A 23145-nucleotide genomic window follows, 5' to 3' on the forward strand; every position below is an offset into this window, starting at 1 on the left:
CATGTCAGGAACAGATCTTCAATAATTGAGCCTTATGGACTGTTTTATATTGTATAAAAATGAGTAGCACATGACATGGACACACATAGTACAGAGACTGAAATCTGCTCCCATCTACCAGGATGATGAAACGAAGGTGGCCATTTCAGCAAGACAACGATCCCAAACACACTGCTGAGGAAACTGGTCTAGAATGGTCCAGCCAATCACCAGACCCTAATCCCATTAAAAAGCTATAGAAAGAACTAGAGATGAGTTCATAGAAGAGGCCCAAGGAACCGCTGAGATTTAAAGAATGGGCCAAAAATCAATACCGAAAAAGGCTTTTCTATGGAGTATTAAATACATTTCTTATACCAAATTTGGCTCTATAGCAGATGTTCCGCACCAACTAATGGAAAGTACTGCAGTCATGAAACAGGTGTTGGGGTCTCCTAATTCAAGTCAAAGTTCATACCACCTAACAAATGCTGTTAATCAAGTAAATCCTCTGATTATAGGAAACAGTGACAAACTGATCCTCGAAAAGTAGGACATCACATCATGCATGAAGAGACTTTTCCCCCATGCCAGCAGAAATGGTCCACAAATCAATAGTATCAAAAACCATGTATGTGGAGGAGTTTAGTAGAAGTACCAAAACACTTGTTTTTTTCCAGGCCTTATCTAATCACCAAAAAAAAAAAAAAAAAAACATGACCACCATTTAGAGTTAGAACATCTTTGGACTTTTTATTGAAATGTTCCAGTCAACTCCTGAAGGCAAAAATTCAGCAAGAACATCTAAAAAAAGTGACAGTAAAACTACTTAAAAATTGAATTGCAAGTGGTACATGTTCATTTAAAAAAAGTAAAAAAATTCAGTTAATTTGCACATAATATATACATCTTTAAAGCAGCAGTCCATTTCCAATGGCTGATTAGTGATAAAGTGCAGATTGGAGTCAACGATTGTTTGGGGGAAAAAAAAGATCAAGAGGTGAGCAGAGAGGCAGCGAGGTCCTTCAGGAGTGAAGACTTCAGCTGAGGGAGCAAGCTGACCTTCATGAGCCTGCTGCTCGAGTACTTTTTCTTTACAGCCTGAAACAAGAAAAAAAAAAACTCAAAAATAACCCTAAACGCTAAAAATCATTAAATGCAATTTCACCTACCACGTATTTGGTGAGTCCCTCGTTAACCTTGACCACATTTTTGGCCATGTGCTTCATGATGGGCTTCAGGTGGGCCTCGCTATAGGTGGTGTAGTACTCCTGCGTTGGAGACTAAAAGAAACCAGAGGACATTGAGCAAGTTATGAAGCACTGAAAAGAAGCAAATGTGAAAAGACGTTCTTACCCATTTCTGTCCGTCAACCACAAGCTGAGAGATGCACAAAGCAGCAGCACCAGTTTCTGAAGGATGGTAATGGACCATGTCGTAGTCCAACAGGGTCAGCTCGAGAAAATACTTGGCAAGGGTGTGCTTCTCTGCATCAGCCTGGAGAACAACCGGTCAAACAAGGCTCAGTTATAACCTTCAGCTAGTCAAGAGAGGAGGAGGTTTAGATAATAGAGGGAACAGATACAGAGGTTTCATTTTTCAGGTTTAAAATTAAAGACCGCAGAAACCCTGTTCCAATTAGCGTGCGGTTTTATGCCCATTATCCAGGCCACTCAGATGCACACACTAATCAAATAACCAACAGGAAATCTTACATTTCCAGCCTTGGAAGCCCTCCTGAGAAAGTGAAGAGGCAACGGGCGCCCGAGCTCAAAGTTCAGCTCTCTGAGAAGCAGCATCTCCATTTCCCGAATCTGCGGTTTTGTGAAGGCGTTGTCCGTGATGTAGGCGAAATCCCCGACCTCTGGGACGTACATTTCTTCATACTTGGAAGCAAGCAACATTGCAGTGACCCCGACCAGCTGCAGTTTCCTCCGGGACACCGGTTGAGCCTAGAAATAGAAAGTTCTAATATCTGGGAGGATGGGGGAAAAAATAAATAAAAACGCTGCACGCGACGACAAGTTGTACCTGAAGGAAGCGATCGAGGATGGCGACGGTCATGTACAGGGTTTCCTGGAGAAGCTGGAACCTTGAGTGCACCTGAATGAGCCAGTCGATCAGAAGAGCACGCATACGCTCGTTGATCTCGTAGCCGTCCATGTATCTCGGACGGATCGACTGCTGAGCCTGATATAAAAACGCACCGATGGATGAGTGTTTAACAATGTAATGGATGGTATGTGTGATTGTGACTACTCCCTCACCTCAAGGCGCCGGAGGTACACGTAGATGTCCTTCACGTATTCAGAGCACAGCTGCGGGAGGTCCTCATCACCCCGATCGATGTCCTCAATGGGGCAAAGGGCATCGGAAAACGCCTGGCACAGCTCGTCTTCCTCCTTCATGGAGACGTCGGCCTGAACTGGTGAAGCAACCGGAGCAGGAGGGAGGACCTCTGGTAGAACTGGGACACGTTTCGGTTGCACAGCAGCTGGCTGAGCTGCTGCCTTAACACCCTTCTACAACAAGAGCAAGATCTTCATGAAGAAAGGAGAGGAATTGAGAGGGAAAGTAAAAGCTGTACGAAAGGAACCGGAGTTACCGTAGTCTTTGCAGGTTTGGCAGCAAAGTTAGACAGTTCGCTCAGGACAGCCCTCCTCACTCCAACGTTAACAGCACCGGCCTTGCCACCGACTAGAGTCGGGTTCTCTGCATTGCGGTACTGAGAAAGAGAACACAAGCAGATTGGAAATACACAGGCCATGTCAATAAAGCAGCTGGAATGGTTTTGGCACCTGGAATATCAGTAAATCTCTAAATTACCTAAGCAGCCAACACCCACAAGCTAGAAAATAGTCTACCAACTTGCTCTTAAGTAGTGGATCTCAGCAGGGAAAAAGAAAAATCCCTGATTGTAGGTTTCTCAGACACTTATGGAACCAATCAGGCCAATAGACCAGGGTGATGAACCATGTGAAAGTGATTTATTGCAGTCATAATAAGGACAACTCTGAATAACAGAGGCCTACACACGTGCACAAACACTTGTTTTTATCCTGCAGGTTCTACACTACATGCTAATATCAGCACAAAGCCAGATTGGGGCTTTAACTTAAATAGAAACTACAAAAAAAAAAGCTAGATTTTAAAGTTTAGATTACATTTATAGCATTATTTAATAATAAAACATTAAAAAAAGAACCAATTAATGATGGAAAAACTAGATCTTTTATTCCCTCACGCATGCTAATAGGTTCGGTTGATAACGTTGGAACAACCATAACCAATCCAGAATGCAAAACAAAACACGTTTCTTACACAAATACTTACAACAGCGCGAAGGTCCATATTGATGACCGTGAAAAAGACTTAAAACCTCAAAAACGAATTTTTAACAACAAGATCGTGTGATCGCTTCACTCTCGCGTTCCTTTTTGTCCGTTCAAACACCAAGTGCGAGCGCAGGAACAACAGCGCAGCTGCGACGATTCAAATACCGCACTCTCTGCTCCCATTGGATAACGCGTCACTAAGGCGACCCATTTTATTGGATGATGGAATGTCAATCAAATGGGACGCGACACGCTGTATTGGGCGGGTCTTCGCTGCTCACCTCGTTTCCTATTGGATAGCGAGTCCTAGGACGATTTCCTATTTATATTTTTATTAATATCATTTTATAGCAATATAATTTGTAATTTATAGTAGAGATTTTAGCATATTATTGGTGATATATATTGCATGATCACAGGTCATGTTTAAATATAATTTTATAGCGTTATATTTTATTATTTATAGCACAGGTTATGGTATATAAATAATGGATTGAATTGTATTGTAGAAATACTTTCAAGTTATATATTATAAATACATGTACAAAAATCTACAAACAATACAAATATTCTTTTTTCAATAAAATATAGGAATCTAAGATTTTCTGTCGTCTCGCTGTATGTATTTTTTTTTTTTATAATTTTATAGAAAAAAATTATTTAGTTAGACAAAGCATGTTGATGCATGCTGATATAGAATAAAAAGGGACGGTGCTGTGAGGATTGGGCAGCAGTCGAAGGCGGGGGCCTGCTTAGAGAAGAAAATGAATGAATGAATGAATGAATGAATATATTCAACCACAAAATGTATTATTTTTCATTCATTTTCTCCCGCTTATCCGTAATTCGGGTCGCGGGGGCAGCAGTCTAAGCAGGCCCCCGCCTTCGACTGCTGCCCAATCCTCACAGCACCGTCCCTTACGGTCCCTCCTGCAGGTGGTGAGCCCACGGGAAGGCGGCCCCACCTGCTCCGATGTCACGGACCTTGATATTTCCCTCGTAAGGGACCCCCGGAGCATAGAGGGTTAAGGGCCTTGCTCAAGGGCCCAAGAGTGGCAGCTTGGCGATACCGGGGCTTGAACCCCAGACCTTCCGATCGGCAACCCAGCGCCTTAACCGCTGGAGCCACCACTCCCCCTTGGTTGAATATATTTCTTTTTAATTATCATTTTGTAGCAATATGTTATATTATTTATAGTACGAATTATAGTATATAAATAATAGATTGTTTTGTATTGTAGATTTAAGTTCAAAATATTTCACATGAATGTAAACAATATTTAGGTTTTTTTATATATTATGTTATAACAATATATTTGAGTATTTATAGTAGAAGATATAGTATATAAATGGTGGCTACTGTTTTGTAGAGTTAAGTTCAATATGCTATATGACATGACCACATATAAAAAGTTTTTTATAAGATAAAAATAATATCATATTTCCATCTTCCTCTCTGTATGTGTTTATTAATATTATTTACATCAATATCTTATAATTTACTGGAAGTTTTAGTATATAATTTGTGGATTGTATTATATTGTATTGTATGACAAACAACACAATATTTTTTATTTACTTCGAAAAAAATAATAATATACCATTTTCCGGTTTTCCAGCTGTAAAATGTCTACTTTCTTATTGTAATTTTATATATATATATATATATATATATATATATATATATATATATATATATATATATATATATATATATATATATATATATATATATATACTCCTTCAACAGTTGAAGGAGTTTTTGTCCTGTCTATACCATGCTACCAGAACACCTTTTCCACAAAATATCTACGGCATTTCCAAAAAAAAAAAAACATTATTTTGCAGAAAACAAACTGATCAAAATTAGATAACACTTTCCGATACCTCCCAGTTATTGGTGTTAATCTGGTACCTGGTGCTAATTTCCTTGATTATCTGTCAACCCCTATTTAACTGGCAGCCTAACTTCCAGTTTCACCGACTCTGCAAGATGGTGGGCCGTTCTGAAGTGAGTGAAAGCCTCCGGCAGCAGGTTGTCCAAATGAAGGCCAAAGGGATGACCCTATCAGCCATAGCAAGACAAGTTGGTTGTTCCAAATCTGTGATTTCAAGAATATTGAATCTTTACAACATCACAAACTCATTCAAGTCCGCCAAGAAGGCTGGTCGTCCACGGAAGACAAATACAAGAGAGGACAGGATACTGTGGAGGATCTCAATGGGCAATCGTTTCCACACTGCAGCTGGAATTGCTCACCAGTTCAGCGCTGAACAGGGTAAGGATCTGTCTCATCATACAGTGTCTCAACATTTAAGAGCATTTGGACTGAAAGCCCACTCTGCAGTGACCAAACCTCTCATTAGCAGAAAGAATCAAAAGGCTAGACTAAGCTTTGCTGAGGAACATGTTGTGTGGACAGAGGAGAACTGGTCCAAAGTTCACTTCAGTGATGAAAGCAAGTTTAATTTATTTGGGTCCGATGGGAAACATTATGTTCGGTGACAAACTGGAGAAAGACTGAACCCAAAGTGTGTAAAGAAGTCAGTGAAAAGTGGAGGAGGAAGTGTGATGGTTTGGGGCATGGTTTCTGCAGCAGCAGTTGGGCCTCTTATACAGCTACATGGCAGAGTGAATGCAAATGTTTATCAGAACCTTCTTTAATAACATATAGTTCCTTCCCTGCGTTCATCAGCCAATCAGCCCGCAGTGTTCATGCAGGACAACGCTCCATGTCACACAGAAAAACGGGTAAAGCAGTTCCTTGAAACTGAAAACATTGAAATAATGACATGGCCTGCCCAGAGTCCTGATCTCAACCCAATAGAGAACCTCTGGAAAATCCTTGGTGACAAAGTTATAGCCAAGAAACCCACTACAGTCACCGAACTGTGGAGGAGACTGGAAGAAGAGTGGACGAAAATCACACCAGAGCAGTGTGAGAGACGAGTGCTGTCCTGTGGCCGCAGATTTGCTGAAGTCATTCAGAGCAGAGGCCTGTACACTTCCTACTAATTGATGACTGTTGTAACCTTCAGAAACATTTTTTTAAATCTTTTTCCATGCTACAGTCATTGTTGTTCTCTAATTTTGATCAGTGTGTTTTCTGCAAAGTAATGTTTTTTTGGAAATGCCTTAGTTATTTTGTGGAAAAGGTGTTCTGGTAGCATGGTATAGACAGGACAAAAACTCCATCTGTTGAGCAGTGAAGATCACATTATTTCAGAATTGTTCAATTGTTTATAAATTGTTCTATAATTTTGATTTCCAGTGTGTGTATATGTGTGTGTGTGTGTGTGTGTGTGTGTGTGTGTGTGTGTGTGTGTGTATGTATGTATGTATGTGTATATATATATATATATATATATATATATATATATATATATATATATATATATATATATATATATATATAAAATATTTTTATTAGCCACATGTAAATAATCACAAACCAAAGAGCAATCTTAAAAAAATAAAAATAAATTATATATATATATATATATATATATATATATATATATATATATATATATATATATATATAAATAAATAACAATTTTATAGCAGTGTTTTATAGTTTTTGTAGAATTTAGAGTATAGAAATAACGGATTGTTTTGTAGATTTACATTCAAAATATATACCATGACCACATATTACAAACAGAAAAAAATATCTCTTTTTCTAAATTAACAATAATGAAATATGATAAAAGGGTTGTTTTTTTTTTTTTTTTTTTACATTTTAAACGTTTATATTTATGTTCAAAACTCTGTTCCCCTAGATGGCATAAATCGACCAAAGTATGAATAAGAGATGTAGATGTTTTAGTTTAGTTTTTTTGGTTCAGACGTTTTATGTGTGATTTGAAAGAAAATCTTAGATGTCATTCAGATACAGGTTTTTTGTTTTGCGGTCGTCAAGCAGCCGCAAATGTGTCGCAAAAAAGCAACAACAACAACATGGCAGTTTTGGTAACTGTATTGTTTTTTTTTTCTCCACCGTTATTACGACAAAAACCAGTCACTTACGGCATTGAAATAAAAATTACATAAATAAATAATTAAATAATAATTGGCACTTAATCTGCCCAACGAGATGGGGAAATCGCGCTCGCGCGTGCGAGCGCATGAACCAATCCCAGCACGGGAGTACGAGCGCACGGGAGCTTCATAGACCAATCATATCAAATAAAACGTAATTCCGTGATCCTGGGAGCCAATGAGCGTGTTGTAGGCGGGATTTATTTATATTTTACCCCCCCTCCCCCCGTCTCTCAGAGTAGAACGGTTAATTTGCATATTCTGGGTCTGCGGGGTGTCATGGACGCCGCACTGAGGCGGGAATGGGGACTTCGGCTGAGAGCCGACGGCGAGCGGCAGGCGGGTGGGCGCTCCGGTTGACGAAAAGATAAAGGGAGAGAGAAAGGGAAGGAAAAAAAGGGAAGGAGGAAAAAAGAAGAAGAAGACGGCAAAGTCGAAGTCAATTTTTAAACCGTTTTTTTTTTTTTAGTACCGGATTCTCGAGATAACGATAGAGCTTAGCCTAGCATAGCTTAGCATAGCTTTGCTAACCGCAGGCCTCTTTTGGGGTTTCTCCCCCCCCCCCTCAATTTCCCCCCTCCCATTTCTCCTCGTGACGTTTATCACTTTTTTTTTTTTCCCTTTTTTTATGCTTATTATTTTCCGGTCCGCATGCGCCCTGGGAGCGGGTCGGAAAGAAGCACGGCGTCTTTCAGAGTGAAAACAGGTAACGTACTACTTCGGTGTATACATCTATATTCGTATTTATATGTTTATATGTATATAATCACGCTCTGAAGACCGACTAGCTATTGTTTGGCTCCTGGAGACGCTGATCTCGAGGCCCTCTCTCTCTCTGTGTGTGTGTGTGTATATATATATATATATATATATATGTAATGTGTGTGTCCGAAATTCATCTCTACGCCTGTTCCTTATTTTTTCCCTCTCATCCGATTTTCTCTCAAATAATTTCTCAAATGTTCTATAACACCCCTGGTTTAAATTCACCTCCCCCCGAAGTGTAAAGGCTTTTATTTCCCATCTCATCAACCCCCCTCAAGCCCTCGATTTCAGACCTGGAGTTAATTTTACATCCGTAGTTATGTGTTTGAAACGATTTAATGCGTATCATGGGTATGTTTTATGTCTAATGTGTTTGGAAACGCGAATACGTTGTGTTTTTGTGGTTTCAACCTCTTGTGTTTGGGTACACTTTAAGTCAGGCCACACCACACGTTGTTTTGTCCATCCGCCGAGCCAGGCATTAAAATAGTGCGCTGCGTAGTACGGTTCTGATACACCGTGGAGTCCTGAATAGGGGTTTGGCCAATATTGTGGGGTTTTTTTTATATTGCGTATAGAGGTTTATATATAAATATACGTACGTGTGTGTATGTATATATACATATATATGCATGTGTGTGTATATATAGATAATGAGTCACACTGATTTATGCGTACAGATCACAATTTTTTTATAGTGACTAGTATAGAGTTTCGATTCCTCTATTAAAAAAAAAAATGCACGCAAAACATACATGATTAAACAACTCGCTGTGTATCGCAGTCTAAAGTATGTCATCGAACACACACACACACACACACACACACACACACACACACGACATGGTCCTCAGACAGCATGCAGCAGAATGTCGCCTGTGTCATGTGTTTTGCTGACAGCGAGGTAACTCGACATCTATAGGATCTACACAGCGATCCTCCAGAGAGGAAATTACAGCTCTCTCGCAATCCTCTACGTTCTGAAATCTGTATCCACCTCGGTGCCGGGGGGCGTTGTTGTCAGTGGCGGCCCCCACGGGCACAAGGAGCACTCTGGTTCCTTGGCTCAGCGGCACAGAGCGGGATCCAGAGTTGAACTCCCGGAGGAGCTTAGGACGACAGTGCACATCTCACTAGTGGCATCTCCATCACCACAGCCACCCCCTTAAACACACACGTGTAGGTCGTAGTCTAGGCCTGACATGGTGTATTTAAAATATAATGCTCTGTGGTAGGTGAAGATTCTGATTTGTTCAGGGAAAGGAGGGAGAAATCATATGTCTAGTTGCTAAACAATTGTGAGCATTTTTTAAGAAACTTTTCTAGATCGTGAGCTTAACTGATCGTTGATTATCTATTTCTAATTAATGCCTGGCAAAATATTTGTGGACACCTGACCATAAGATATCTCCCCCCCCACACACACACACACACACACACTCTTCTGAGATAATGTGTTGAGGTGAGAGGGTTTGGGTGAAGACCAAGTAAAGCATAGCTTTATGTGCAGGAATTGTGCATGTTCATGCTGAAACAGTTAGGAATCTCAAAGTAAAGAAAAAATGTAATCCTACTCCTTCCATATATTGTTTGTTCATGTTTGACATCCAGGTTATTGTTGTAGCCCAAGGCTTATTGAAGCAGGCTTCAAACTTTAGTGTGTGTATGGATATTGTCTACACAATGCCACCACTGCGCTGAACAGAGAGACCATGGGTCTCTTTAACAGCTGGCTGCTTTTATAATTTATGGAAACGCAGAGCTGCATTGGAAGTGTTGTGCTGCCTCGGTGACACAGACACAAGAGAGAGTTTGCTGGTTTATTTGGCTCCGAATTATTTTCCTTAGTGACTGGGGGTGTGTGTAGACGGATGCTAAATAGAGAAGGGATTGCATTCACATTGATGCGATTATTCTTACGGGTATTGATAACTGTTAAGTAATGCAATCCTTTTTTCTTGCCATGACAGGAATAATTACGTTGGACGATTGCTTTAAGTTCTGTTATTTTATAGCTAACAGTCCTAGTGCATAGTCCTTCTCGAGTATAAGTACAAGAGGAGTTTTATGGGGGTTGAGCAGCTTTTGTATCTCTTGCAACGACATCAGACAGCTGTCAGAAAATAGCTAAGCTGTTAGATCTCCGTTTCTTTTCTTCTGTGTACGCATATTGTCAAATTAAAAGAAGACCAGTACAGAGGCTCGTAATGTCCCCAGCTCCATTATCTTGTATATTTTCCCCTTGATTTATTACATTAATAACGGCGAGAAGGCATTAGCCAGCAGATAGGTGTGGGATTGTTTGTTTTCTCAGTGTGTATATAAAACCTGGGTTGACCTTACTGTAATTCAGTGAAGACCTGACTTATGCAGAATGATGCAAAACTATTTGTATTGTACTTCAAATGTGGCACTCAGTTGTATTAAAGCCACACGGACCATTTTTTTTTCCCCCTTGTTTCTAGACAAATTCCTTATTTGCTTGTTTCTTTTTCCCTCTCATGCAGCTGCGGGATCTCCGGCCTGCTGATGACATAGGAACCGCCGTGTTGGTATTGTTTCCAGCGACTCGCGATGAAGAGCGAGGTCCAGACCGACGCACGCCGCAAACAGGACCCGCTGAAAGGGCCTCTGGTCAATCCCGAGCCCATGGAGACGGCCAAAAGTTTTCCCTCGGAGGTGGACGTGATCGGCAAGGCCGCAGGAGATTTCACAACGCTGTGCGCCGAGACAAGGCATCGACCCCTGAGAGACTCCGGAGTACGCAGAGACACCGAAAGGACCCGGAAGAAGCGAAAAAGCCAGCAGCCTGGACCTTCGGATTGCTCTCTGAAGGAGGGGAGGCTGAGCGAACCGGCGATTCCTCCACCCCGCCTGGAGACCCGCAGCGAGGACGAGCGAAACGTCGACTCCTCGTTCAGCGACTGCGCCTCCTCTCCGTCGTCCAGCCTGCGCTTTGGCGATTCGGACACTTTGAGCTCAGAGGAAGACGGTCGGCATCAGCATCACGTTAAACCCTCGTCTGCCAGCGCAGGGGGAGGTGCAGGAGGAGGAACAGGCCAGACGCGTACTCTCCTGAGCCGGACTCGAGCCAGCAGGTCACACAAATGGGCACGCCTTGAAAACCCCGAGGCCAGTCACGTGAAGCGGCCGTGCCTGAGCTCGCCACGGCAGCTCAACAGGAAGCGATTTGCAAAGGGCGGTAGCGGAGCTCAGCGCACTCCGAAACAGAAGGAGCGCCTGCTGCTGCAGAGGAAAAAGAGGGAGGTGATCGCACGCAGGAAATATGAACTCTTACACAGCAGCAGTAGCTCTAGCGAAGAGCTGACCTCCGACTCCTCCTCATCTTCTTCCACCGAGGGGGACGATGAGCTGTACGTGGGAGTGAGCAGCAGCCCTGGTGGTCAGATGAACAGCACCAACGTGGCCTCAGGTAAACCACAAACCTGGTCTCAGCTATGGAAATGTCTATGAAATCTCTGTTTTTAGAGTTTTTGAGATTGTTTCAGAATTCACCACCTTATGCCTCTTGCACCATATGCACTCTCTACTGGCTGCTAGTGGGCATTTGGGCAACTGCCAGTTACCAAGGTTTCACTTGTACTATTAGGCAAATATCTACAGAACAAAACCACCCATTTGACCAGCAGTCAAATGTCATCCCTTCTACAAGACAGATTCTGTAGATACAGGTGTAGGTGTAGTCAGTGTTCTAATTTATCCCAAAGCTGTTCGGTAGGGTTTAGGTCAGAGTTCTATAGCAGGATATCTTTTACTACAACCAATGTAAAGCATATCTTCAAGGAGCTAGCTTTGTGCACAGGGGCATTGTCATTCTGGGAACCAGTTTGGATCTTGTAGTTCAAAATAAGGGGAAATTTCATGCTACTGCATATTGTGTGCCTCTAACTTTAGGGTAATATTTTGGGTAACATATGGCTGGAAAAGTCACGTCTCCCAATCCTCTTGTCCATATAATGTTGCACGTCATGGTTTTTGCGGTCCGTTAGTTCAAACCGCTTGCTTTACTGGAATTGAACTGTGAAAAACAGACACTTCTATTTTCGGGAAATCAGACACTTCAAATTGACTCAAGAGCAGCAGGTTGGACCAAAATGTGTGGAATGTGTGTGGGATCTTGCCTCGCCTCATTGATACAAGTTAGATTTATGTTACTGTTCATTTATCATGTAAAAACTTGATTCTATTGCATCGCTTGCACTAGTTGATTGACTGCTTTCAATGCAGATCACCAGATTTTGTTAACAGTAGATGTACAGGTGCAGATGCATTCGGTAGTTAATGTCATTCCAAAGCCACTCTTCCAAAGTGCTCATTTACGGTCCCAACCGAAAGTATTGGAATGGCCAGACCAATTCTATTGTTTTTGTTTTGAAACCCCTGGTGTGCATCAAACAGGTTGGCCTAGGAAAACCATAGCAATTGATTCCAAACTTTGTGAAAGCTGTGAATTAAAAGCAAAAAATTGGTCACCTACATCAATAACCTCCACGGAACAGTAGGTGCAGGTTAGAAATCTCAGTACACCTTTTGAGGAAACATTTGCGAGCAGTAATCTAGAGAATACATGGCAAACAACTTGTCAGAAGTGAAAATTTGAAGGCAAGTTTGGAATTCGCGAAGAATTACAGAGAGCTTTTGGAATTCAGATTAATCTCTGCTGAAGTGATCGAAAGACCAAAGTGTGGAGAAGAAAAGGATTTGCTCATGATCCAAAACATTGAAGCTTCTTGGTCATGCCTTTCTTTGGTCATTGGGGAAGTGTAATGGCTTGGGCTTATCGGACTTCCACATCTGGAACAGATCATGTTGATTGATGATTGAACTCCTGATGGGAGCAGCAGAATGAATTCAGAACTCTAAAAAAAAACATTGTCCTCCAGGTTTCATTAAAATACCTTTTTAAGCAAGTTGGGAAGAACCTCATCATACAGCAAACAGCAAAGGACTTCGTTTGGAGGGGAGGAATGCAACGTTGAATACTGCCCAAGTTATTCACCAGACCATAATCTGGTACTTATGCTCACCTACAAATCAGGCAGTCTGTCATCATAGGTAGCCATGTTCTAAGTGGTTTCACACTTCTTGATGTCAATATGGAAATGAAAGCTAACATTCTGATCCCAGGGTTCTCCTAAATATTCAGTTTTTACAATACTTTGAGTGTCTATCCCCAAATTTTCAACAACAAAGCATTACAGTAAATGGTACATGTGGTTACTTCCTCCCTAGACTTCTTGGCATTCATGTGTGATCAGACCCACCACACAGCATTAATGATTCATTAGGCCAAGTTCTCTCTTGCCATCTATGAAAGGACGAGTTATACTGGCTCAGAAATTAATTTATATATTCGCACACACCATATGGACAAACGTTTGTGGACACCTCACAATAAGGTTAGTGTTTTTTGAACAACCAATTCCACATGTAGTCCTTTTTGCTCTTATAATAACCTACACGCTTCTGGGAAGATGTTCCACTAGTTTCTTGTTGTGGAGATTTGTGCCCATTCAGCCTGAAGTGTCAGGTACTGATGTAGGTGAGGTGAGGACTCCTGGGGTACAGTCTTCATTGTTTAGTAGAGTTGAGGTTAGAGCTCTATAGCTGGAGATTTTTCTTTCCAACCAGAGCAGAGGAGCATCATGGAGTCTGATCCTAGCCTGTATGTACATGTTTGAAATAAAAAATGTTCAACACTCCATAAACCCAAATCCGAGGGTAACGTGTCACAGCTGTTAGAACAGGCTGCTGTCTGTGGTTCAGAAGCAGGCAGCTCAACACTCTCACACCCACTACAGCGTTTCCTCGTCCAGCTGTTTGCCGTACTCATTACCAGTACAAGCGGAGGAGGCAAGCGAAGGCCAGGGACTTTCTGAGCCATCTGTCACATGGAAAGGTTTGGTCTTCGGGTTTTCATGCGTAATTTTGTCCACACGCCTTCCTTATTAAGCATCGGAATTCTGACCTTCGAATCATAAATGCTTTATTTGTATAATTTGTAAAATCAGCCTGACCGGTTTTACTTCGGTAAAGGAACGATAGATATGACATTAGCAGAGACGAGATGTGGATACATCATGTATTAAACGGATACAAGGTTCCTCCAGGACCAAGGTGCTACATAAGACAACTGATTAGAACAACAAACACTTGTACCGAGCAGCAACAGACACCCGCATTTTGTCCAACCTGTACAAGTTAACTCAGTGACCATGCAGTAAACAGAGCCAAATAGTTGATAGTGCAGCAAATTGTCAGTTTAATAATACTTCCTGTCCATGTACAGCAGTTCAGCAGCAGTTATAGTGCAGAATTTGCATTGGGTGTGTTTTTGTGTCTGTGTCAGACCAGTCTCTTTGTGTTAAGTTATCTGATAAACGGGAATCAACACTTACACAGTCTGGTCATGAGAGCCCGACTGCTATGGTACTGCTTTCCAATCAACAGAAGGTGTGTGTGTGTGTGTGTGTGTGTGTGTGTGTGTGTGTGTGTGTGTGTGTGTGTGTGTGTGTGTGTGTGTGTGTGTGTGTGTGTGTGTGTGTGAGAAAGGTGTGCATGTGTGGTCAGCCATAATGCTGGTGGCTTTGTGTGGTGGAATGTCTTTTGATGGAGCAAAGAAAGACCCAGATGATATTCTCAGCTGGTCTTCTCACATTTTGTAACCCATCACTTTTATCTGGCTGGTCAGAACTGTAGCGATATCATTAATAAAAGATTGAAGACCATGAGGAGGCGGTTTCAGGAATCGCCTGCATGGAATTTGTGGTGATCATCGTTTATAAAGGACCAAAGGAATAAAGCACCGCTGCATCAGTCTCGTTAGGTAGAGAGCGCTAAAACAGTAAAGGCATTGTGGGGATAATGTAATGAAATTATTGACCAACTCTTTCCAAAAGAAAATCTGATTTCAAAAACAGCACTTATGATCATTTGCATAGTTACTTAGTGTGTATGTGGTGGTTGCTGTTTTGTAAGGAGCCGGTTCATGTTATATAATGTGTTCCGGGAAAATGCTCTAACCTGGAATAAAAAATTCTGTATGTACTGCTTTAACGTTTTTGCACTTGATGATAAATGACTGCCGCATTGATATTTTCCCATTGGAAAGATGTTGATCCGCAAGGATCCGTTGCAGAACCGAGACCAGCTCTCTGCATTCCGCTTAATTTCATTCAAATGCTTGAATATATAGGTGTTGGTGTCTGCATTCGTATATACGCTATATGGACAAAGGTTTGTGGACACCTGATCATAAGTTGTGAAAGTGTCCTTTTGAACAGCCCATTCCATATTTAGTCTCCACTCTCTTTGGAAGATGTTCTGGATTTTGGAGTAGGCTTATGGAGATTTGTGCTCATCCAGAAACAAAAGGGAGTTGTAATGTCGGGTAATGATGAAGGTAAGGTAGCCTGGGGTTTAATCAGCATTCCAATTCATCAGTCAATAGTGTTGAGATCAGAGCTCAACCCATGTAAAGCATATCTTCATGGCACTGGCTTGGGGCACAGGGGCATTATCATGCTGGAACAGGTGGGGGTCTCCTAGCTCAAGTGTAGGAAATTCAATGTTATATCATCTAAAGACATCATCTACAATTGTGTCCATCTTTGTTGAACCATTATGGCTAGTGAAGTCAGGTGTCCCAGTGCTTTTATCCAAATGGCATGTTGTATGATCTCCGTATACAGTAACTGATTATGGATGCGCATTATCTATTGTGTAAATATTTAAGTGAATGTGACAGCTGTTTCACGTTTAGGCCGCGAGGCCTCAGAGCTGGCGTAACACCGTAAACAACCTCGTTCTGTGTTTTTCGACAAACCGAAACATAATTTTGAAGATTTTATCATATTCATTACATGACGTAAATGTCATTCATTAACAGAGGGAGCGCTGACTCGTTTTTAAATGATGATAAATGTGGATTAGATCCCGAATCGCAGTTGCCAGGTTTGCGTTTTATATTTTTTAATGAAGCATATCTGCTGGTGTTGTTTTATCCTCTCTGCAGCACTTCAGTTGTGGGTCCAGTGTCCAAAAAGGCCAGAAGTTTCTTCTCTTTGGACAGTGCAGTATGTTGGACACACAAATAGCATAGATGATGCTTTGTATTTTGATGCATTCCTTTTTCTCACCGTCTCTTTCTCGCTCTGTCTCTCATTCTTTATCATGTGACATCATCCTTTACAGACTAGACTGACTGCGATCCTTCCATAGTGCTGCCGCTTACCCCTGCTTCCCCTTTAGAAAAGAGGTGGCCTAGATAGGCTGTGTTTTAAAGCAGGCTGAAAAAAGTCTCCTGTTTGAAAGGCTGCACAGTCTGTTTTGTAACGCCGACAACATCCTGCATACGTCTACGGGATCCAGACGAAAGAACCGTGGCCATTATATTCATGCGACTTGACTTGTAGTAGACTCATGATGTGACCCTGGCTACACATTAGCCTGCAGTTTTCATAATATTTTCTTCAAAACACCCATCAAAGTTTACAATGCGCTACCAGGATGATTGTAAATATGTAGGTTCTCTTCTCGTGAACTAAACTGTTTTTGGGAAAATGTTGCACTCAATTTGTGGAGATTTGTGAGATTCATTCAGACACAAGGGTGGTAGTAACATCAGGTAGTGGTGAGGAGGCGTGGGGTGCAGTCAGCTTTCCAATCAGTCAGAGATCCTCCAGCCCATGCAACGCATATCTTCATTTTAACCGAGTTTGTGCATAGGAGCAAGTTGTGCTGAAACAGGGCTGGGTCTCCTAGATCAAGTCATGCCAATGCATCCAAAGACATCCTGTATAAGTGTGCAGCCACCTTTGCGGGAGCAGTTTGGGGAAGAACCACATATGGCTGTGTTTAGATAGACAAATCGGCGTGAGTTGGAAAAGCACAGTGGCTGAAACGTTTTAATTGGCAGTACACGGATAGCATGATCTCGAGATAAACTCGTCATACCATCATAAGAGGTTTATTTATATTTTCTCCTGACCTCCTTCTAAAATGTTTTTCTTTTTTTTTTTTTTCTTCCCTATTTATGCACCTCTGTTTATAAAGCTAGATCTTAATTCTGTGCTTATGATTACGGGTTTTGGGAATCAAAGAAGGCTGTAGCCAAACTGAATGGAAAAAAAAAATCGAGTGAAGTCTTCATATTCTTTGTGTGTGTGTTTCCTGTTGAGCAACATCATCTACACACCCACTAGTCTCCCTGCTGTTATTAGACTTTAGTACTGCAAGAGCTTACTTAACCATGACTTTTTGTTGTTGTGGTTTAAGCCCAAAAGCGTGCACACACACACACACACACACACACACACTTATACCACGCAACCTTTTAAGACCTAAAGAGACACGTGTGGAAATCTGCTGTTTTGTAATCCTACAGAATCGAACAGGCTTTAGCACTTAACACCGTCCGTCACATCCGTCCCTCTCTTTCTGAAAAGGCAGAAGCCGCTGCCAAGCAAGACGTCGGCTGTTCGCATTCTTTACAGTTCTCAGACATCTCATAAAAAAGTGTCTGCGAGTTACAGTAAACAGCCTTTTCACTGAGATCGGAGCCCAGAAATACTTACACAACTTGTGTGGCAGAAGCAGTAAATATTTAAAGGAGTCTGTATTCGCTAAGGCCGCTAACTGCTGAGATAATCTCGGTGCGAAAATCCCACAGATGCATTACGAGGAAACGAACAAATTCGTGGCATTTATGATGCACAACCCACATCCCATACTTGTTTCTTCTTCTTTTATCTGTTACAATTAGGGATTGCACATGTCTCCATACTACTCTCCTCTGCATCTGCCTTTTTCAAATCAACTACCTGCATGTCTTCCTTCACCACATCCATAAATCTCCTCTTCGGTCTTCCTCTTTTCCTCCTTCCTGATGGCTCCATCCTCAGCATTTTCCTACCGATATACCCAATGTCCCTCCTCTGTACATGTCCAAACCATCTCAATCTCGCCTTCCTTATTTTGTCCCCAAAACGTCCTACATGCGCTGTTCCTCTAATAAACTAGTGTCTAATCCTGTCCATCGTCGTCACTCCCAATGAAAACCTCAACATCTTCAGCTCTGATCCCTCCAGCTCCACCTTCTGTCTTTTACTGTCTCTTAACCATACATCGCAGGTCTCACCACAGTCCTATAAACTTTTCCTTTCACTTTTAAAGATACACTTCTATCACTCATGCTATGACTTCTCCACCCACTCCACCCTTCCTGCACTCTTTTCTTCACTTCTCTAACACTTTCTATTACTTTACAGTGTTGACCCCAGGCACCTGAACCTTCTCCACCTCTTCTCCCTTAATCCTTTCCATCACCACTGCAAATAGGAAAGGGCTCAGAGCTAATCCTTGATGCAGTTCAACCTTTACCCTAAACCAGTATGTCGTTTCTGCTGCACACTTCTCTGCTGTCACACTGTCCTCATACATGTCCTGCACCACCCTCACATACTTCTCTGACACACCAGACTTCCTCATACAATACCACAACTCCTCTCTCCACCCTGTCGTACGCTTTCTCTAAATCCACAAACACATCATGCAACTCCTTCTGACCTTCTCTATACTTCTCAACATTCTCAAAGCAAATATTGTGTCCATAGTGCTCTTCCTCTGCATGAAACCATACTGTTGCTCACAGATGGTCACCTCTTCTCTCTCTGCCTGGCTTTCAAAATTCTGTTGAACAATCTGTTTAAAATCTCCACTGCATCTCTCCTAAACATCTCCATGCTTCTACTGGTGTCATCTGGGCCAACCGACTTTCCACTCTTGATCCTCTTAATAGCTGCTCTCACTTCCTCCTTACTAATCCTATCCACTTCCTGCTTCACCATCTCTACATCATCCACCCTTCTCTCTCTCTCATTTTTCTCATTTATTAGCTGCTTAAAATATTCCCTCCATCTTCTCAACACACTCTCCTCACTAGTCAACACATTTCCAGCTCGATCTTTTATTGCTCTGACTTGCAGCACATTCTTCCCAGCTCGGTCCCTCTGCCTGGCCAATCGGCACAAATCCTTTTATCCTTTCTTAGTGTCCTTCTCCTACAGCTCCTCATATGCCTTTTCCTTTGCTTTCGCCACATCGCTTTTTACCTGCTGCCGCATCTCCTTGTACTCCTGCCTACTTTTCTCATCTCTTTGTCTATTCTGTTTCTCCAACCTCTTTCTCCTTATGCTCTCCTGCACTTTCTCATACCACCACCACATCCCTTTTTCTTCCTTTGTCTTTCCAGATGTCACACCAAGTACCTTTCTATCTGTCTCCCTTATCACTTCTGCAGTAGTTGCCCAATCATCTAGCACCTCCACCACCACCGAGCCCCTGTCTGACCTCTTCCCTGAATCTCTCACTACAGTTATTATTGATTTATCACCCCTTCAACTTCCAGCTTCACATTCATCGCCTTATCAGAAATTCTCTCCTCCACTACACTCTTACTGTACTCTTCCTTCAGGATCATTCCTACACCATTTCTCTTTCCATCCACATCCATACCATGATAGTTTTAACCCCCCGCCAATGTTCCTGGAATCTAAGATTGTTAATGTCCTTTCTACAGTATTATACAGTCATTTGAGGTTTTGGAACCAGGAGCTACTGAGCAACTCATAAAATAGCTCAACATTTGAGATCATCCAACACCAGCTTCTTCATGCCAGAGCCTTTAAACACTGATGTTGAATGTACAAACTCTACATGAGGTGGAATCCAAATGTCACTGGTAAGTCTCTAGATGGTTCGGGATGTTATCGGGCTCGGCATCTACTTCTTTAATGAGGTGGGACATGACTGGAGCTACATGTCAACCTTTTTCCGCTCTATCATATTAGCTACCTTTCTCCCTTTACCAGTCATAGTACCAACATTTGAAGTTCCCACTATAACCTTCACTCTCCTCCACTTCTCCTTTCCCTGCTGTCTCTGTAGACGTTTTCCTCCTCTCCTTCTCCTCCTTCAGCCAACAGTAGCCCAATTTCCACCGGTACCTTGTTGGCTAACAATACCTGCGGCGGTAGTTGGTAACCCGGGCCTAGACCGATCCAGTATGAATTTATGATTCGTGATCCGCATATTTGATTTGGTACGTGTTTTACGCTGGATGCTCTTCCTAACACAACCCTCCCTATTAATCCGGGCTTGAGACCGGCACTAAGAGTGCACTGACTTGTGCAAACCTAATGGTGGGGTAAATCCCATACTTGTTTCTGTACTACAAAACTTAAAGAAATACACAATAATCCGACAACAGGGGGGGGGGGAGAAAATGGTGTCTTTTTGTCATGTCTTATGTTTTATTTGACCAGAAACCCATTTAATAATCAAGTCATAGCACATGTAACAGACTAAAGGGTCATTTAAAATAGATTTCAGGGCTGGATTATGTAGGGATTAGCTATGGCCTGCCCCCACATTTGGAACAGATCTTTGTTTAATGCCAGAGCCATTTTAAAAATGCTATTTTAAATATATATTTTTTTTATTCATCATATCTGTATTTGATAAATTTTGGCTTTCGAACTTAAATGTCCCTTAATTATAAATAGAGGTCAAGGCACCAATTGTTGCTTGCGAAATCCATACGGATAGTTTTTCCGGCTTCCGATCCACTGAAATTGCGAGTGCAGTCTCTAGAAAGGAATCATTTACTCCACGCGCTGTTTGTTTTTACAAAGACTGAGGCTGCACATAGATCTTTATAATACTTTATTAATTAATCATTTTCATTATTTATAGCCTTGTCTTTTTCACTGTGGATTTATTCTTATATAGTCATGTTTTAAACAGGGCACCCCAATAATCAGCACTTCCTCAGTCATGTATTTACAGAAGAGGTTCGCCGTAACGTATCTGTCTGAATTATGTCTGAATTATTATGATTTTAACAAAAAATTTAATTGCAGAATTTAATTACAAATACAAATTTCAGCTTCATAAATTATTTAACCTATAAGTTTGTCCTTAAAGAGTGAGCCAGTGGAAAGGAAAAACTTCCTGAGATGGGATGACGAAGAAACCTTGAGAGGGACCAGACTTAAAAGGGAACCTCTTCCTCATCTGGGTGCCACCTAATGGCTATTAATTATCGTTATATTGTTATCGAGGTTATGAACTGTTCAGTGCTGGAAACTTGAATAAAATAACTGTTCATGGCAGTTGTCGCTCTAAGCCATTATACCAAACTGTCCACACTAATCCCCATCCAAATCATTTCTCTGAATAAATTACGCAGGTCTGGAGTGCAGAATGATTACTGGTATCTCAGGAGCACGTGTAGCTCAACAGAGCGCATCTAAAACGTCCCTATTCGCCAATACAACCTTGATACCCCTCAGGTCTACTCAGTTATTAACAAATAGCCTGCAACTTTTGAGCATAATAGAGCAAAAGTTCCTTATTGAACACTTTTAATGTACTGTGTGATGCAAAACCATGAATATCTCAGCGACAGAATCAGGTTTCTTTATTCGAGTGTTCTGTAAATGATGTGCTGGATTTGATTAGATGATCAAGCGTGTGGGGAATGAAAGCACGAGGAGCTTCTGCCAACTGTAACTATACTGTGAACCTGGACATGTCATAGTGCCGGTGTTGTCTCTCACATCATACTCGCACAGCCTTATCTGGTTCTTGGTGTTAGTTATGTGAGCTGTCATCATGAAGCCACAAGCTTGTGGCTTTGAGACAACTGTGGCAAACCCAAATGCCCTGCACCAACTGGGGTGATGGAAAGGGATGTTGGTATTTGTATATATTTTTTTTTGTCCTTTTATGGATTGTTAGTTTAGTGCTTCCAATAAAATTTTAATATGTTCAGGAGGATTAAGGGAAAGTTGAGTCTCCCTCTTACTCGCTCCTTTGCTCTCTTCAGTGTTCATTTCTGCTCCATGGGAAGTGGGTGGGTGGTTAAGACTGCAACGCACCAGAGCAACTCCTCTGAGCTCAAGGGGCTTTTTCTTTTTCACCCCACACCCTGATCCTGAAGGGCCGATGTTGGTTTCACTTCCAATCCTTTAGAGAAATGTTAAAAATACAAAAGCTCAAGGCTGAAAGAGTCAGACCTCTCATTGTAGTAGGCTTTTATGGTGCAGTGTTTCTTGTTCTTAGATTTATGACTCGCCACTGAATTCCTGTTGGTCCTTGTAGTTATAAAAAAAAAAGCAAAAACCTTAGTAGTTAATTTACCAACCTTTTTAGTCCTGTTTTTTTCCCCCCCTGTTCATCTACACCTTTTTAAATCTATTCCAAGTTTGTGTCTTTATGAACATCCTATTCCACATTGAATCCATATATTCAGTTATAATGAGCTCTACTCTTCTGGGAAAAAATTTTCACTAGATTTTGTGGAGATTCATTTATCTACAAAGGTATTTGTGTTTATTTAGCCACAAGGAAAGTCAGGTATCGATGTAGGTGAGACGAGGTCCCGAAGGCCCCTCAAGATCCTCCACTCCAAACCATGGAAACGGTTAGAAGAGAAAAAAAGTCAGCTGTTCCAATCGCAGTCCTGCTCAGCCCTGTGGCTTTTCATGCTAAATTGATTCTGGAGCTTAAATCTTATTTCTAATCAGGTTTTGAAGAAATCTGAATTCAACTAATGTGTGTATGTGTATATAATCCCATTATATATCACTTTCCCATATTAACAAATGCAACTTCATACCATAACAAAATATAATTAAGCACAGGATATACATTTCGTTCAATTTTGTTCGCCTGGCTTTTGAATAAGAGCGAACTCTGGGAGAGGTGTGCGACTCAAGCGAGTACCACCATTCTCCTGGGTGTGTTGTTAGGGCAGTGAACCCTACCGAGTGCTGCTGCTGCTTAGCACCTTCGCCTCTCCCCAGCACGAGAAGCAAACAAGCAGACGCTGTGCCGATGCGACGTCTGCGTCACACTGCTCGACAGATAAAGTACTGGCAGCACATTTGGTGCTATTTGCACAGCTGATGAAGTTCTTATCATGGTAGATCCTCATCTGCT

At 41.6% G+C, this 23145-nt stretch overlaps 2 protein-coding genes across 5 annotated transcripts in view; one reads left to right on the forward strand and one right to left on the reverse strand.

The window, feature by feature from the left end:
• Positions 1-705: 705 nt before the first annotated feature.
• On the reverse strand, positions 706-3473 carry ccnb2 (cyclin B2). Its single transcript, XM_083550048.1, has 8 exons — positions 3313-3473; positions 2585-2704; positions 2247-2501; positions 2011-2169; positions 1695-1931; positions 1336-1476; positions 1152-1262; positions 706-1080 (listed from the first exon to the last, which is right to left on the reverse strand). The coding sequence occupies exons 1-8, from the start codon at positions 3328-3330 to the stop codon at positions 973-975; spliced, it is 1149 nt and encodes a 382-aa protein (XP_083406174.1). The 5' UTR covers positions 3331-3473; the 3' UTR covers positions 706-972.
• A 4118-nt stretch (positions 3474-7591) lies between these two features.
• The window catches only part of rnf111 (ring finger protein 111), a 38071-nt gene continuing 22517 nt past the window's right edge, over positions 7592-23145 (forward strand). For 3 of the 4 annotated variants that reach the window (XM_083549897.1, XM_083549898.1, XM_083549899.1), the window contains exons 1-2: positions 7597-8062; positions 10629-11554. In XM_083549897.1, the coding sequence (XP_083406023.1) occupies positions 10696-11554 (859 nt within the window). In that variant the 5' untranslated portion in view covers positions 7597-8062; positions 10629-10695. Of the gene's footprint in view, positions 8063-10628; positions 11555-23145 lie in introns of all 4 variants that reach the window. The other variant, XM_083549896.1, reaches the window with a different exon arrangement.

The sequence above is a fragment of the Silurus aristotelis genome (genome assembly GCF_946808225.1).
Source record: "Silurus aristotelis genome assembly, chromosome: 9".
Taxonomy (NCBI): Eukaryota; Metazoa; Chordata; class Actinopteri; order Siluriformes; family Siluridae; genus Silurus; species Silurus aristotelis.